This window comes from Pogonomyrmex barbatus, unplaced genomic scaffold (assembly GCF_055798465.1).
Source record: "Pogonomyrmex barbatus isolate J1 unplaced genomic scaffold, ASM5579846v1 scaffold14, whole genome shotgun sequence".
Lineage (NCBI taxonomy): Eukaryota > Metazoa > Arthropoda > Insecta > Hymenoptera > Formicidae > Pogonomyrmex > Pogonomyrmex barbatus.
The window spans coordinates 5220003-5236389 of NW_028297110.1; the positions used below are offsets into that span (position 1 = coordinate 5220003).

General features: G+C 32.8%; 3 protein-coding genes across 8 annotated transcripts; 1 reads left to right on the forward strand and 2 right to left on the reverse strand.

Moving 5' to 3' along the window:
- Positions 1-9054: 9054 nt before the first annotated feature.
- On the reverse strand, positions 9055-10647 carry LOC105430813 (small ribosomal subunit protein eS7-like). Its single transcript, XM_011644532.2, has 5 exons — positions 10489-10647; positions 9960-10130; positions 9576-9757; positions 9245-9395; positions 9055-9165 (listed from the first exon to the last, which is right to left on the reverse strand). Exons 2-5 carry the CDS (start codon positions 10128-10130, stop codon positions 9088-9090), a joined length of 582 nt encoding a protein of 193 aa, XP_011642834.1. The 5' UTR covers positions 10489-10647; the 3' UTR covers positions 9055-9087.
- Positions 10648-10761: 114 nt separating this feature from the next.
- Positions 10762-12486, forward strand: LOC105430814 (uncharacterized protein C1orf50 homolog). Of its 6 annotated transcripts, none has more exons than XM_011644535.3 (5): positions 10762-11007; positions 11142-11185; positions 11271-11386; positions 11569-11787; positions 11876-12486. In XM_011644535.3, exons 2-5 carry the CDS (start codon positions 11146-11148, stop codon positions 12050-12052), a joined length of 552 nt encoding a protein of 183 aa, XP_011642837.2. In that variant the 5' UTR covers positions 10762-11007; positions 11142-11145; the 3' UTR covers positions 12053-12486. The 6 variants fall into 6 exon arrangements, with proteins under 6 accessions (XP_011642837.2, XP_088929335.1, XP_011642836.2 ...); XM_089073209.1 differs by having other exon boundaries at positions 11277-11386; XM_011644534.3 differs by having other exon boundaries at positions 11145-11185.
- Positions 12168-16387, reverse strand: LOC105430816 (dnaJ homolog subfamily C member 11). The gene is made up of 8 exons (XM_011644538.3): positions 16160-16387; positions 15629-15758; positions 15234-15477; positions 14567-14880; positions 14213-14420; positions 13570-14131; positions 13256-13385; positions 12168-13172 (listed from the first exon to the last, which is right to left on the reverse strand). The coding sequence occupies exons 1-8, from the start codon at positions 16229-16231 to the stop codon at positions 13150-13152; spliced, it is 1683 nt and encodes a 560-aa protein (XP_011642840.1). The 5' UTR covers positions 16232-16387; the 3' UTR covers positions 12168-13149.

The following is a 16387-nucleotide window of genomic DNA, read 5'->3' on the forward strand; positions in this document are numbered from 1 at the left end:
AAGTATAATTTCCATTGTGGTATCTCGATACATTAAACATTTTTTCTTTATTTTAATCGTAAATTAATCTTCAGCCAACATTGCCAATCTGCTGTTGTACTAGTCTTTTTATCTTTATTATAAAAATTATTAATTTTATTATAATTTTATTATAAAATATCTGTTTTTGAAATATCGTTTTGTTGAATTGCTAAATATGGATGTTTTTGGATATTTTGCGAAATACAGAAAGTTAGTTAGTTAGTTACCTCTTTTGAAATATCAAAAATATAATTTTTCTTTAATTTACTTGATAATGAAACAAAATCTGTTAAAATCTGTTAAATTTGTACCACAATATTATTATTTTTGCGGAATAAATAATCTGATATTAGAACAGCGCGTGGTATAGAAAACTAAAAATTTGATTAATATTGAGCTAAATGTTAAATAATGAATTTATCTAATCAATTCGTTCTATTTCTTTTAGAGATTTAAATTAAATTAGATGTATGCTATTAACGAATTAAGTGCTAAAAATTTGGTTTTCATTATCTTTACTATAAAAATCTTTCTTTGGATTAATCTTGCTCATAGTAAAATATTGTTTGTATATCATTTTCATTATTGTCAATTTCATATTTCTTTTTGTTAGATAATTATTATTGCTTTAAACTATAAAAGATTGAGTTAAGATATTTGCCAAACACCAAATAAAATAAACCATGAGATTTTTGAAGCATGTCATATGAATAATTTTTGGCACCTATTTTGTGATTTAAATAAAAATTTAGATCCATTTCTTTTTTCTGGCATACAAATGAAATATTAGTTCAAAATTGTTATCTTTTTTTGTTGTATTCTTTTTTATTCCTTTTTAATCCCAATGAAGAATTTCCTGTTTTCTACTTTATTTATTATTAGTAAAACTTTATTATAAACACTTTGTTCAGTTTTTCGTCTTATTTCTATCTAACTTTATATTCCAATGTGGTTCGTTTGCAACATCGATATTTATTTTAGAATATTATTAATTAAAACCAAGTTCCACAGTTTCATTATTTAAATTTTGCATAATATCCGGAATAATAATGGTTATTATATACGAAAAATCTATAAAATCTATTGTGCTAAAATGGAATGGCTCATGAGTCTATTAATTTTTATCAGTCATTTCTTCAATAATAAATTTAAAAATTTTGACATGTACTAGCTTTTATTGATTAACTGTTTTATCATTTATTTATTGCTAGTAATATGATTTTGTGCCCATGAGAAAATTCTGTTTTATTCATGTTTTGACTAATCGAACTTATTCCATTCCACGAAGCTATTTATATTTTGAAAACTGTCTGTTTTGAAATTGTAACTGTGAAACGTTAATCAGAAATTTGTTGTGACATATAATCGATTATCTGAACATTGCTCAAGATGTATGATTATGCGAAATAAGCATCGTCGTTGATAGCAGCAAAAACAACATAATGTATAAGATAAGGATAACCCAATGAACATCATATCTTGTTATTTAATCAAGAAAATTTTAAATAAATTTCTATCAAGTCAATGATTGATGTGTTAATGAGAAATGCAAAATCGATTATTGGATGGTTTGTAATTACAGAAATCAATCGATTAATAATGTTGAGTTGCGATAAAGTAAAAAAATTATTTTATTACAGTAAAAAATTTCACAATTATTGGACAATTCTTATATTTCCAATGTATTCGTTTTTTCAGACTGATATATAATTATTCCAAACCGTCCATGCAAATTTCATTATTCAATTTCAACTTCTTTTGTCATGAATCACTTGCATATATATTTCTTATATATTTCATGTATCTTGTCTATTAAAATATCACTGCATTGATTCGTTGCAAAGTTTTTACTAGCAAAAAAATCAGAAAAAATAGAACGGCTTTAAATTTCACTAATCAGAATTTATATCAATCGTCAAACTGTTGCATAATACTTTCGTGCGATCGGGCGATCGTTTTAGTCGCACGTGTACAATATTCTCAACTCGAAATCGAACGGCGATTGAAACCGATGTAACGAGATGATGAGTCGACAAAACGAGGAAAAAGTTTTTTTTTATGTTAATGATTCAAAATTTGTCAATGTCAATGTCATCCTGTATCATGTTCGTAATTAAAGAATATAGAAATTTCATCTGCTTAAATCTGCACATTTTTTTAGTGACATCCAATCCCGCTATTGTATTACGAAGATATGTGTTACGAAATTTTTGATAAACGACACCTTTTCCGTTTTACGACGGAAGGCTCTCGCGTGGTCTATGTTACTTCACGCACGAGCGGCAATGGTGTATCGACAATTTCTGACGTGCGGGACGTGACGTATGCTTGACAGGGTGCAGAGGTGTCTACGCATGCATGTTCATTGCGTCTATTAAGCAGCTGATGAAAATGGAAGAGTAGATCAAATCAAATCGAGTCGATAGTACAGAAACAGCAGTTCGAAAACCAAGAATCGAATGCGGACACACGACATGACACATGATGTGTTGTGGTTAATGGCATGCATTTTGTTAATTTTTTTGGCAAATGGGCTACACTGATGGATCTGTACATCTAATTGATGATCTACGATGATCGTGATGAAAATCACACGCTTACGAGCTCACACTGGGACACTCGTAAACGTGCGTGACTGATGAAAAGCAATTGAAAACGTTCTGAAAATCTACAGATACGGGTGAGAAGCTGAGAGCGTGATATCACTATTCGCAATCTCGAGAACGAAGATTATTCAAATGATTTTCGTAGCTTGATGAGTTGCAAAAAATGAATACTCGATATTCGAAAGATTTGGATCAATCTGCCGCCGTTAATTAACGAATTATCCACGTGAAGATTTCACGAACGTTTTCTTGCAACGGATCATTCTTCTTATTTTATGTCTATATAATATAAGTCAGTAAAGTCTTGAATGGACGCGTGTGTGAGTAGTGATAACGCCATTATGGGAGAAGCAGTTTGAGGAGAGCGTCTGGTTTTAGGTAGACGAGTACAAATTTCGAAGGATCACCATTACACACAGAGCTAATTCGGTCAGACTCGTGAGAAAGAGAGAGAGAGAGAGAGAGAGAGAGAGAGAGAGAGAGAGGTCGGACAAAAACAGATATTTTCGAACACAACGACGAAAAGGGGATGAGACGAGCAAATTTCAAGTCAGATTTTTGGGAGGGATATTAGTGCCTGGATAGAGTAGGTCCGAATGATCAATTCGCGCGTAACTCGAAATTTCGATCGTAGATTCACGCTATTCTGTCTCGCGAATTATCTCAAGAAAACCTCCGTCGCGATTAATTAAATCGCATTTAAATCTCTTGGCACGTCGTGGCGATTTGTGACCGTTTTTTTTCCACCTGCCCGAAAATTTTCATCGGTTTAGTATCATCTGATAAAATCAGAACACCACGAAAGGAAAGTATACATTTTCATCTGAATTTAATACATGCAACAATTAATCGCGCAGATAAACATATAGCATGCTGTCTGAAATTCAATTCGAATTTAATTCGATTCAAATCTCTCCTCGAGAGTATAAAAATTTCTGTACATGCTGGCGAATCTAATCGCTTCTGGTGTTCCCATTTCACTATGGATCGTACTATCACGATCGTATAATATCGTATAATATCACGATCATATCACTCGCGAAGAATCAAACAAGTCGAGAAAATTCAAACTTTCAGAACTTTCTATTTTGAAGACGTCATACGTTCGTTCTCTTCGAAAATATGTAGCGATGATCGTAAGTAGATTTTTCTATTAATAACCAACCTGTGAAATCGCATGTTTTTTTTTTTTTCAGAGCAGATATCGACAGATACGAACGTATTTGATTTTTGGAGTACAAGGTACGACTCGTTCAATTTTTCGCGCGTGATGGTCGATCCTAATTTAAGAGGGAAAGTGTAAATTTCCGGTTTCACGAGGCAGAACATCGAAGATCCGCGGGGCCGAAAACCAGATTTTAGATGATTTTTAGCGTAGTCTATCGAAGCACCAAGATCACTGTGCTAGCCAGGACAAAAACCCGAAACTATACTCACCATCGTGGGTGGTAGACGCTCCGATCGGATCTGCGACAGAAAAATGATGGCGATCGCCGGTTAGATGACTGCGGTCCACTTCCTCTCTCGTCTCCTCTCGTCTTCGCTCCTCCGGACCTCCCTCGACCGTGACCGGGACGGCCGAACGGTCGAAGAAGTCTAGAGACTACTTCTCTTCACCGTTGACCGTGTTGCTCTGAGGTCATTGCAGGCCGAACGGGCCCTTATATACGCGATAGGCCCTTCCTTCCGTGCCTTTGCACGTGGTGGTTGATGGGGGCCCTTGAGGGATGCCCCCTGGGAAAACGGCTCGGCGCAACGTTCCTTTTCAGATCCTTCCGCTCCCCTTCTATGTCATCCTTCCTTTTCCCCCCTCGTTCCAGGGGAAAAGAGACGAGACGGGAAGATCCTTGCTCCTGAACGCGTTTGCCTTCTTACCTGTTTCTGCACACGTAACCGTGAGCAAACGTGACGGTTTCCTCTCCCGATGTTTCACGAGGGGTACTGGTCGTCACCCCCTGAAAATCCAAAAGGGGACGAAGGCTCCAGGTGCCGGCGGAAAGATGAGCCGTGCACTTTCGAGAATTTCTGCCAAATGGGATTTCTTCGCGTAAATGGTAAATTCGAAATACTGTCTGTGAAAGCTATCTCCAGGTGAAGTTGTCTAGGAATGAGATTTATCTGGCTCGTTTGTCTTTGTAGGATCGTTAGAATTAAGACTCGGAAAGATCACAAACAGAATTTGGAAGCGAAACGACATAAGAATCCCCCGGCCTTTAAATCATCGCGTATTTTTATAAATAAGAAAAAAATAATGTTCAGTAAATAAAATAAGAATATTCTTATTCCAATTAGATAATAAGATTAATTATTAAATTATTATAATTATTATAATATTAAATTTATATTCATATTTATATCTGTATTTATAATATCTAACTTTTAAATTAAATCACATTTCAGACATTTCTGTGTCTTTACTCTACTAATTAGCTTTGCAGAGCTTAAACAATCGCCAATATTGCAATATTGCATTGACATGAAATAAAACATAAATACTATTTGCTATTTAAAATGACGCTTGTCCGGTATGACTGTTATTCCTTAACCGTTACTCTTTAACCGCGCATCCCCTTTGCACGATGACGCGAGAGTTACCGGTTTAGCATTCGAATGTCACGACAGCTAAATCGATTTTCTCTTTTACATATCTCAACGATTTCTTTAACCCTTTAATAATAGTCGCGGATCCAGTTATGTGAGTCTCATCCGTTGACCGTTTCTCGCAGACCGTTTTCTTTCTTTCACTCTTCCCGAACTTTCCACCAACTGTACGCGCACGTATTGTGTACAAGACTTGTACACAATGTACACAAAAAGAGAGAAAAATTTCTTCGAGATGACATCGTGAGATAAGTTTATTAAACTTTCCCACAAATGTTATTGAAGCTTCTTGACCAGACAGATGCGTTAGTGAATGGTTGGCCCAAACAGGTCGAATAATTCAGCCGTTTGCTAATTCTTATTCTTATTACATATTTATTTCTTAATTTGTTCAATCTATTTAAATTTATTTTTATTTATACAAAATTTATATATAATATTAAGTTTTATGTTTTATTTTCAATTGCGCCACTTTTTCTTTTTCCGATTATCATGTTTCAAACCTATCTCTTTCCTTTATTCAGTAAATCTTTTTTAATTTTATTTCTTTAATACATTTTGCTATCATTTAAAGTCTTAATCCTTTTAAAATTATTATTATTTAATATGTATTTGTACAAATATAATTTATAATTTCTTGTCACTAATTTTTTGCTACTTAATTTTTTGTCAAATAATGAATAAATAATTATAAGCTGCAAAAATATAAATCTTGCTGTATTGAGAAAGTCTCCAAGTTCCTTGTTGATTTGAAGTACCCTGTCGATCAGGGTGTCGATGTGTATGATTTTTGAAAGCATCGACACGCGCCACCCGCAGCATACGATATGTCCCTCATAGGGATTGGTTCGTCGATTCAAGATCGACGTGAATCATTCGGCAAGAATAGTTAAATAAATTCTCGTCGATGCGCAATGTTAACTATGCGGGTACCAACTAACCACTGGGGGAGATTACTAGGGTAGATAATTGGTTAATGACTCCTGCTACTATAATCTTTTTCAGCATATTCGTCACGGTAACACAAGCACGGCAATTAATTTGTTTTAACTGTAAATCGAAGTTATTTCGCGATAGAACTTGCGGAAGTTTTTTGTTTCTCATTCGTAACGCAACTCATGATTATCAACATTTGAAAATAATTGATATAAATGGGATTCTTAAGTAAATCTTAAAATAAAAAAAAATATATAAAAAGAAATGTATAAAGATTTATTTTTGTAATAGAACAACTCAAGTTTTTGATATTAATTTATAATCAAAGTGGTTTTTTTAAAGTGTATGGAGAAAAAAAAATAGAAATAAAAATAGAGAAATGAAATAAAATAAAAAAATAAAAAAAAAATCACATGTAAAAAATTTTGTAATGTTTTGAAGGTGAAATCTGTCTTTTTTCTTCTTTTTTAATTTAATTCTTTTCTATATTCACATTTCTCTTCAATGTCTTTTGATCTGATCTGCAATTTTTAAAGAGACAGAGTAGAAAGATCTGCAGTACTTGAAAGGGTGCAGAACATATGTCCCAAAAATATATTTTTTATCATATAATAATTCAACATAAATATATATTCAAGATGAAACTTGCTTGTTTTGAAGCTTATTAATTTTTTCCGACATTGCAATTGTTGTTTCGAAACAATTCAACAATTCTTTTTTAAAGTTATAGTTCTTTCCTTCTGCTTTCTTTACTTGATTTTTACGCTTGTCACGATTCATGATTAGCGTAATAACACGATTACTCGTTATTTCCGATAAGGCAGATGGCCGGAAGTGCAGTCCAGTTTCTCGATGCGGCACGGGTAGTTATTTATGCAACACTTAACGCGGGGGCCCAAGGGGTAGCCGCCGAATCTGGGGTGGGAAACAGTGCTTCGGTATTTTTGCATCCCCTGCATTCTCACGCGAGTGCCGATACGAGTGAAAGGCTACCTGCACAAGAGTATCATTTTTCAAACAGGTACACACGTGCGTGACTCATTCGTTTTTATCGATTTGATCGTGACATTAATGAACAAGGCGTGATATAATTGACTGATTGATTGTGACAATTGCCTTTTTTGTGTTCGTGTCAAATTAATTCGTAGATGTACTTATGTACATGTATATTCAGATGTATTCAATAATTCATCGATTATAAAGAATAACAAAATTCCGAATGAAATAGCAAACTGCGATAATAAGAAATATATTGTAATTATTGTAATTAATTATTGTAAATTAATTTAAATAGCACAAATTTTATTTTAACCTGCAATTTTATTTTAACGTGCAATTTCAAAATTTTTTAAGACTACGAATGGAATTATAATTGGAATTATATCGAATAAAATTGAATTTGATAGCTAAATTAAATTTTATTTATTTATATATTTAAAATAACATGATTATATAATTTTCCTATTATTACTATAAAATAGATGTATATTTTTACAATCAATATAATCTTTGTACTTTTTTATAAATATATCTTTTTATAAACTTTGGTCTTTATTCAATTCGTAAATATTTACAAATTTGTTTATATCAAGTTAATTAACAATTATTAATGCTTTTTCTCGGTCATTTCTTGCAGTAACACGGAGAAATTAAAGATTCGCGAATTTTTTCAGAATTCATAGCTTATTCTGCTCGTTGTCTAGTAAATTCGAAGGGAGAGCGTGCTACTTCTTGAACCCTTAAACCTTCCGACCCTCTGACCCTGATCCAGACTATGGGTGCTATTGCACAGTCGTTTAGTTTCATACATTTCTATACTCACATCTGCCTTATGTTCTCACGCTATTTTCCTTCCAGCTCTCTTAAAGTCCCCGAGTAACGGCGATGAGCTTTGTTATCGAGATATAAAGGGTTAAGCCAATGTCCAGAAAGTAAAAAATTAAATTTCTTTTATCACATCGAAAAAAGTTGAAATCTTTAAAAATATTTCCTGATTTTAGCTATCATAATAGTTAAAATATTAAATTAAGAAAAATTGAATTCTTTTAGAAATATGTCTAAATCTGTGCCCTATTTATGTCTATAATCAAACTTTCTGATTTCTTTAGCCTTCAGATTTCTTTTTCCATCATCAATACACAGCTTGAATAATTTTCTCATTTTTATATTCCATGAGGTTCCAAAAAAATTATATTTTAATTTAAAAGTAAAGTTAATTTTTGAAATTAGTATATTTTTACTTGTGTATAAAATAAAAAATTTGATATTCTAGAAATAAGAAAATATTAAATAAGATTCAAAAACGTAAAAATATAATTTCGAATCATCGTAAGATATAAAAATTGACGCATCTACAAGAGGATTTATAAGTGATTAAGATCTTTTTTCTTAAAATTTCAATTAGATTTTTCGATATATTGACATTCTTAAATATATATAAAACAATATATATAACAAACAAAAAATGTTTATTTGTAAAAATCTAAATAATTGGTTTAGTTTAAAATTTTAGTTCTTTCGTAAATGTCCTTTTTATATTTATTTCTTTATAATAAAGAAAAATATATAATTCTTTCTTATAAAATTGTTAATTTCAATAATAAAAGAGATATGTATATTGAATTTCCCTATAAAATAACTCAAAATGAAATTTAAAAAAGAAAGAACACGAAGAAGAATCTTATCTCGATATGTAAAATTCATATGATTTCTGCTTGCAAGTTAATATAATAACTATAGGAATCAAAGAGAAATTTCGAGAATTACAATTATTTGCTAATCATATGAAAATTGAAAAGATAACAAACTTCAAAGATAAATAATTCTAAATGAGGGAAAAGGAGCATGAAGCAACATGAAATGCAAGAATTAATATAAATGTAACATATAATAGGTTTGTTCAAATGTTTTAATATTTAATAAATCATACATAAGATTCCGGAAATTCGAACGTTACATCTCGTCCCGTCAGTTGTTTGTACACCGAAGCAAACGTATCAACCTAAAAAGAATTAATTAAAATGAGTTACATATTACTAGATAAATATTTCGTGTAAAAATAAATAAAAAAACAAGTGTACCTTGTGCTCAATATTTGTTTGTTCATTTTTATCTAAATGAACTTTAATAACTTGCGAGCCATCAAGTTTTACTCGAATTCGCTTGCCCACAATCTCTACAGGATATACGATATCCTCCAGCAGAGCATCGTACACCGCAGTCAATGTTCGACTAAAATAAAAATTGATTATGTAAGATTTAATTAAAATATCTAATTTAAATGTTAAATATGAACTAAAGATAGTTTTATAGAATAGATTTGATTTACAAAATAGAAATTACATGATGAGTGTTAATATAATTAAATTATATCAATCTATAATTAGATAAAAATAATTTTTACTTTCTTACCTCCTAGGACGCTTCTGCTTATTCTTCGTACGGGTCTTTCTCGTTGGCTTTGGTAAGATTTTACGTTCACCAACGAACATGACGTGTTTGCCAGAGAATTTCTTTTCTAACTCACGCACTAGCCTTGTTTGGATCTTTTGAAAAGCCTTCAGTTTTGGCATCGGTACATAAATGATGATAGACTTTAAAGAACAAAAGTAACATATTACAATCATTCAATATTCATAATCTTATTTGTAGTTTTAAAAAAATTTTAAACAGCAAGATTAAAGTAAAACTTATAGTATTTAAATTAATAATTTACAATACATTTCTTTACTAACAGTTTGCTTTCAAGAATATTGAATAAAAATAAAGATCTAACCATAAGACATTAAAATTTACCTTTTTATTATTAGTCTCCAACTCTTTCGCCTTGGTGATGTAGAGTTCCCTCAAGTGCGATTTCAGGTCACTGTTCATCTCCAATTCTAAAAGAGCATTGGAGATACTCGCCTCAAACTGGTCGGGCTCAGCCCCGCCGCTTTTAATTATTTTTGCATTAGCCGTGAACATCTGAAAGAAAGACCTCTAGGTTAGGACAATGTTTACGCGTGTCAATTGTATGTAAATTGCCTGTCGATCGCGTCGAAGACGTCAGATCAAACGTCGAACTCCGCGGAGATACTGGATTCAGCATCCGGACGTGCTGTCCCTCCACGTGAAAACAATCACCGAGAGCGGCATTATGGTAGACGCGAGGATCGCGACGGAGGTCAAGAAAATCCATCATAATCACGACGCGGACGTGCGATCCGGGGTAGATATCGGTCGCTTCACATAATACAGGGTTTTCGGCATCACGCGACGCGAGATTTCATACATCATCGTACATTTAACAACTGCAAAATTAAATGTTCGAAAATATGCCCACCTTGTCCACCTGACTACCACATGGAAAAGAGGCCGGGATAAGAAGATAGCTAGTGTGGACACTCGGGCGTTTTTTTTCCTGAAATCCCTGCGAGTCGCTAGCATCGGCTGGCCACGTGATTGACGTCTTGGTTTCTTTCGTGCCGCGTTTCGGGATGCTACTTCATTCGTCGACGAATTTTTTGAACGTACCGATTGGTTAATGGGAATGGAGAATTTCTAATGTCTCGATATCTAATGCGCGTGCGAAAAAAAATCTTCATAGCAAGTGAGCGACACGATTGCTCATCTGGATTCCAGATACATTTTGTGCTCCAACCTCTAACTAATCTAAACTAATTTTCCTGAAATTTCTCTCGATGAATTTCGGGTTTCGAAGAAGTTTTTTGCTGTACTGCGAATCTCTTTTCATTATTTGAAAATTTGATATTGACTCTCGAAAATTAGAAATTTAAAAGGTGAAAGAAAAAAAAAAGAATTGCAGTCGAAGAGCTTGGGGCTTGAAAATAAAAAAAATTAAGTTCGTATTAAATATTAATTTATTTTAAATTTATACATTTTAATTTATACATTTTTATATAATTTTATACTCAGTCGATTGGATATTATTTAATTTATGTTTTCGAAGAATTATATATAATTGTGTATTAAAAGCAGGATGGATGCAGCGGACAGTGAAAATGATCCTTCAAATAAAGGTATAATCAGTGATAATTGATAATTTTTAATATTAAAATATTTATTTAATTATAATCATTTTCATTTTAATTATAATGATTAAAGCTGTAGGTTTAGTGGAAAGGAATGTTATACCACAAGGTATACCATTGATCGATCCAGATTCTGTAGCAAAAGTGGATAGACATGATTTGATGACACTGATAGCAGAAATTGAAAGGGTAATGAAGGATCATTTTATCTAACAGTTAATAGTTAAATGTATTATATGTTCCAGACAACACAAAATTTAAAATTAAAATATAATGTTTTTAAGATATTTTGTGTCTCAATTTTGGGTATTATATTATTTGATTATGATATTGTTAATATATTTATTAATTTACTACTTACCCTCATATAGGCAGATAAGTGTATAAAAGACAATGCATGTAATAAATTGCAAGTGATTGCAACACAAATTAGATTTTTGCAAAAACAGGCCCAGGATATCTTGATGGAAGCACAAAGACATTCAAAACTGCATCATGTAGCTTGCAATTTTGTAAAACAACAGGGTCACATATATCATTTATATCAACGAGAATCAGGGCAGCTTTATTTTTCCATGCTTAGCCCAGAAGTAAATAACCATTTTATAATTAAAATAGCAATTACTAATTACTTTTGTAAAATCGTCTATTAATTTCTTTTGTTGTACATATTTATAGGAATGGGGTAATTTTTCTCTATCGCAGAATTACAAGGGTGCTTATAGATTTGAAGGGGACTGTTCATGGACACCAATATCTGAATTGGAGGCAAAGGATGAGAATTTACAGCTGTTAAGAAAATTTTTACCTCCCAATATGACTAAATCTATATTAGATATAAATACGCAAATATAACTAAATTATAAAAAGTACAAAAAAATTAGGAACAAAATATATAAAAAAAATTTAAGACTATCGAGCTAACTTCAGCTAACTTATTTCAATCTTGATAGATTAAAATATCTCCACATTATATAACTCAACAAACAAATTTATTTCGTAATATCGACTTAGACTCTCTATTTGATAAATGTACATACAAATATATTTCTCTACATAAGTAGAATAGATATTTGCTTTGTTATTATTGTAAATTACATATATAATTTTTTACATAATTTTGTGATAGTATGTTTACATACATCTTATCGTTCAAAACGATATTCTATTTTGTACGAGAGTAATTCTTATTGTGATACACTAATACTTTAATTCCATTGTAAATTCAGTTGTAAATCCAGTGATCGGCTGTATAATTAATTAAACAAATGTCTTTTTAAATGCAATAATATGCATACTATGACTGAACGTTATTTTTATTTATATTCATATTTATGACTGTCAAAAATATATAATTTCAAGGATCAATATGATTCCTGGAATTATATATTATCTGTTTTATATGGTATGTGTGTGTATATATGTGTGTGTGTGTGTGTGTGTGTGTGTGCGCGCGCGCGCGCGCGTGCGTGTGTGATTTTGTGTGCGTGCGCGCGCGCGGTGTGTGTGTGTGTGTGTGTGCATGTATGTATATCATTACATTTCTACAGGCAGTAGATTTGTATTTAGATTGGCTTTTGTTTTTTCTTCTATAAAATATTAGGAATATGTCTTCAATGAGCAAATAAATACATTAGTGCAACTTGTGATTAAAAATACTACAAACACAACTGAAGGTCTAGAACGCGCATTATTTTTTTTTTGTAGAATATTTTTTTTTAAATTATAAGATATTTTACTTAAAATATATCACTATAATCAAATAATAAAATACAATTTTACTGAAAACACAATAGTCATGTACAAAGAAGAATTAACGAACACTTTTAATAATTTTTATGCTTTATGTAAAAATTAAATCTTTAAAAATAAACAAATCTACATCGAAATAATGCCGATCATTGTCGAGGACTGCGACGACTGTGTTTTGGTTTTAATGTTGAATCTATACGTCAAGTGGTATTGACTTTGTGAGCTGAAACACATAAATGATCAATAATCAAATCATGATTAAATATTAAATAAATCTGTTTTTAACAAAAATAAGTAAATGCTTACATGAAATTGGTATCCTGAGAGGTGCATCATCTCGTATAACACATTCGTGCGTTTGAGTATGGAAGAGATATTGTACCAAAAGCTGTTTGTCTTCCCCCACACATGGGTCATAAAATCCAGGTAGTTGGCTCTATAATATAAAATTTTATATAGTTTGTAATTATTATTTCAATTTTCACAACTATATATTATTTAAAGCCAATGTTTAATAAATTTTATTTATATAAAATTAAAAATATAAAATTTTGAACATTTTAATAGATAATAACAATAAAACTGGAAAGAAAAAAAAAACAAGATTTTAAAAAGCGCACCTTAGATGCCTTGTGAAGAATCAATTTAGAATCCTTGACTAAGCATTGCAAAGGAATTGTTACATCTATTACTTCGTCCCTGTGTCCACCTTCTTCCGTAGTGGGTCGATCCTGTTGCGGATAAACGAATCGACCGTACAACGCTTTGGTAATGATTAATCCTTTCTTGGATTCCTCCTCAGCTCTTATTCTGCTGACAGTTTCTTTCATTAATTCGGTGGCTGCTTTGGCTTCCCTTTGCTTTTCCAGCATTCGAGACTTGTTCAGTTCTCTTTGTTTCTCCTTCTCGCGCTCTTTCCTCTCCTTCACGACAGGATCAATTATGAGTTTCTTAATGACCGTCCAAGTAATTATGGGTGCCACAGTGGCGTAAAAGACGGGAGCCGGAAGAACCTCATCGCACAAATGGATAGGGAACGTATACGCCTGCGATGCACGACTTAGTCTAAGTTTTAACGTAACGCCAGTCGGAACGCCGACGCGTACAGCCGCAGAGATCGAGCTGTGCTTGGAGACTTTTTTCTCTGCGCCATATTCGAGGAACGCACCAAACGTTCCGGCCCTATAAATTACATAGACCAAATTATAAAGGCAACTATGCTAGAATTCACAGCAGACCAAATCAATACTTGATAACACTAACTTGACGCTACCGCGAAGCTTGAGTTGCTTTTCTTCCATTTTATAAGTATAATTAAGGCTGACGAAAGAATTTAGAAGTCCGAAGTGTATAGAAAATGCCATATATGATCGAGATGTATCTCTTACAATCATAGTACTCATGGCGTCTTGAATGCCAGCTCTGTACGTGAGATATCCCACCGTATGTTTATCTAATTGCATTGCGAGAGCTGCAAATAAATAAAATAATTTTGTTCAAAAGATATCTTCTTTTATATTGGAAATAAATTTTTCTAATGTCAAAGATGAATAACATAGAAAAATAAGAATTACATGGTTACAATTATATTGGGAGAATAATCTCAAGTGAACGTACTCCCAACGTAGCCAGCTTTCACGCCGCGCGGCGTAAATTGCAGTATTGCCGCCCCATCGCAAAACAATCGCTTCGTTAACGTACGAAATGCCTTGATGGAGAACGTTGGACCGTTGCCAGCTCCGACCTCAACTTCGACCCAACCTTTCGAAGATATCAGTCGCTTTGCCGAGACATTAATGGAACCGGAACCCGTGCCATTTTGAGTCCCGAGTTGACCAGACATGGTTACAGTATCCCTCAGAGTGAGGGGTGCTTCGATAGATTGTGCGAACGACATCCCACTGACTTCGATACACGAAAACAATCCACCACTGAAATAAAGCATAGTCTTTTAGTCAAATATCATAGATCGCGCTAATTATTGATTTCTTTAATATTTTAATAAATGTAGTATATTACACATTTTTCTATACAATTATATAATTATATACATTTTTTTAAAGCTTTCTCGTGAAATTTATTTTTTAATCTCGATGTGATATACAAATTTGGCGATCAAATTTGTTTTTAGTATATAAAAATTTATACAAAACATTTGATTCTATTTTAAAGTCAGAAATAATTTTTTTCTAGACAATTGTAATTAAATTCCATTATTAAATGATCTCTTTATTGTGTCTTATAATCGATGTCTTATTATATAATTTAGATTGATCGATCTTACCCATCGTTGTAATCTTCATCGTATTTACTGAAAAGATCAGTAGCATTGATGTTTACCGTTACAGTACCCTTAGGATTGGTATGTTGTTGCAGTCGTCTCTCTTCCCTTTCCTTTGCCAACCTTTCATATTCTTCGCGAATTTCTTGAGGTGTTTTTGTGCGTTGTACAATTTCCCATCCTTCTGTCTCTAATCCACGAATCCCCAGCGAGTCGTAAATTGCTCTTTGATGTGGATCATTCAATACTTAAGCAGAATTAATTATCAATTTTTATAATTTGATATTATGACAATAATAAAAGATATAGCTTTAAGTATTAATTTCAATGATAAAATAATTCTGAAACATTTTTCAGATCACAAATCCATAGATATCAGCTTAAATTATAATACAAACCTTCATATGCTTTCTTTGTACGATTGAAAAGAACCTCAGCTTCTTTTTTAAGTGTCGGATCCGTATGCTTGTCCGGATGGTAGAGTTTACTGAGCCTGCGATATGCATTGCTGATATCCTCAGGGCTAGCCTAGAAACATCAAAGAAATTTATTGCAGCAGGGGATATGAATTGCATCATCCACAAACATTCTATGAAAGAAAGGATCCAGGAAGACAGATCTAAAATGACATTCATTTATATATAACACAAAAATCAAAGAGATTCATGTTTTACAATAAAGCTTCTCTAACAAAATGATTAACGATCTAAAAATTAATGATTAGTAAGAAAAGTGGTGTATCAACAGGATCGACGTTGCGTTTCCGATTAATTCAACAAGGATGATTTTCCTGGAGGAACAGGAATCTCCTGGAGCATTGTTACATCAGAGACGAGGGTGTCACGTGGAGGACCGATCTCTGGGAATCAGAACGGGATCGCGTAGAAGAACGGGATCGCGACGAGGACATTCGCCCGGGGCATTCTCACGTTTTTCGGGATATTCAGGAACGTGTAGTAGTCGTCCTCGATCGTGGTTTCCTGGTCACTATCGTCGTCCATTTTAAAACTTGCAAATCTCGTCCCGTCTACCAACGATCTTCCGCGGAATCGAGCGTTCTGTCTCCCCGTTGCTCTTTATAGGTTACAGTACAATTGCGGGCCGGTAAGACGAACGATTTCCCCAGGTCCGTCGCTAGATGGCGGCCGCTGCCCGAA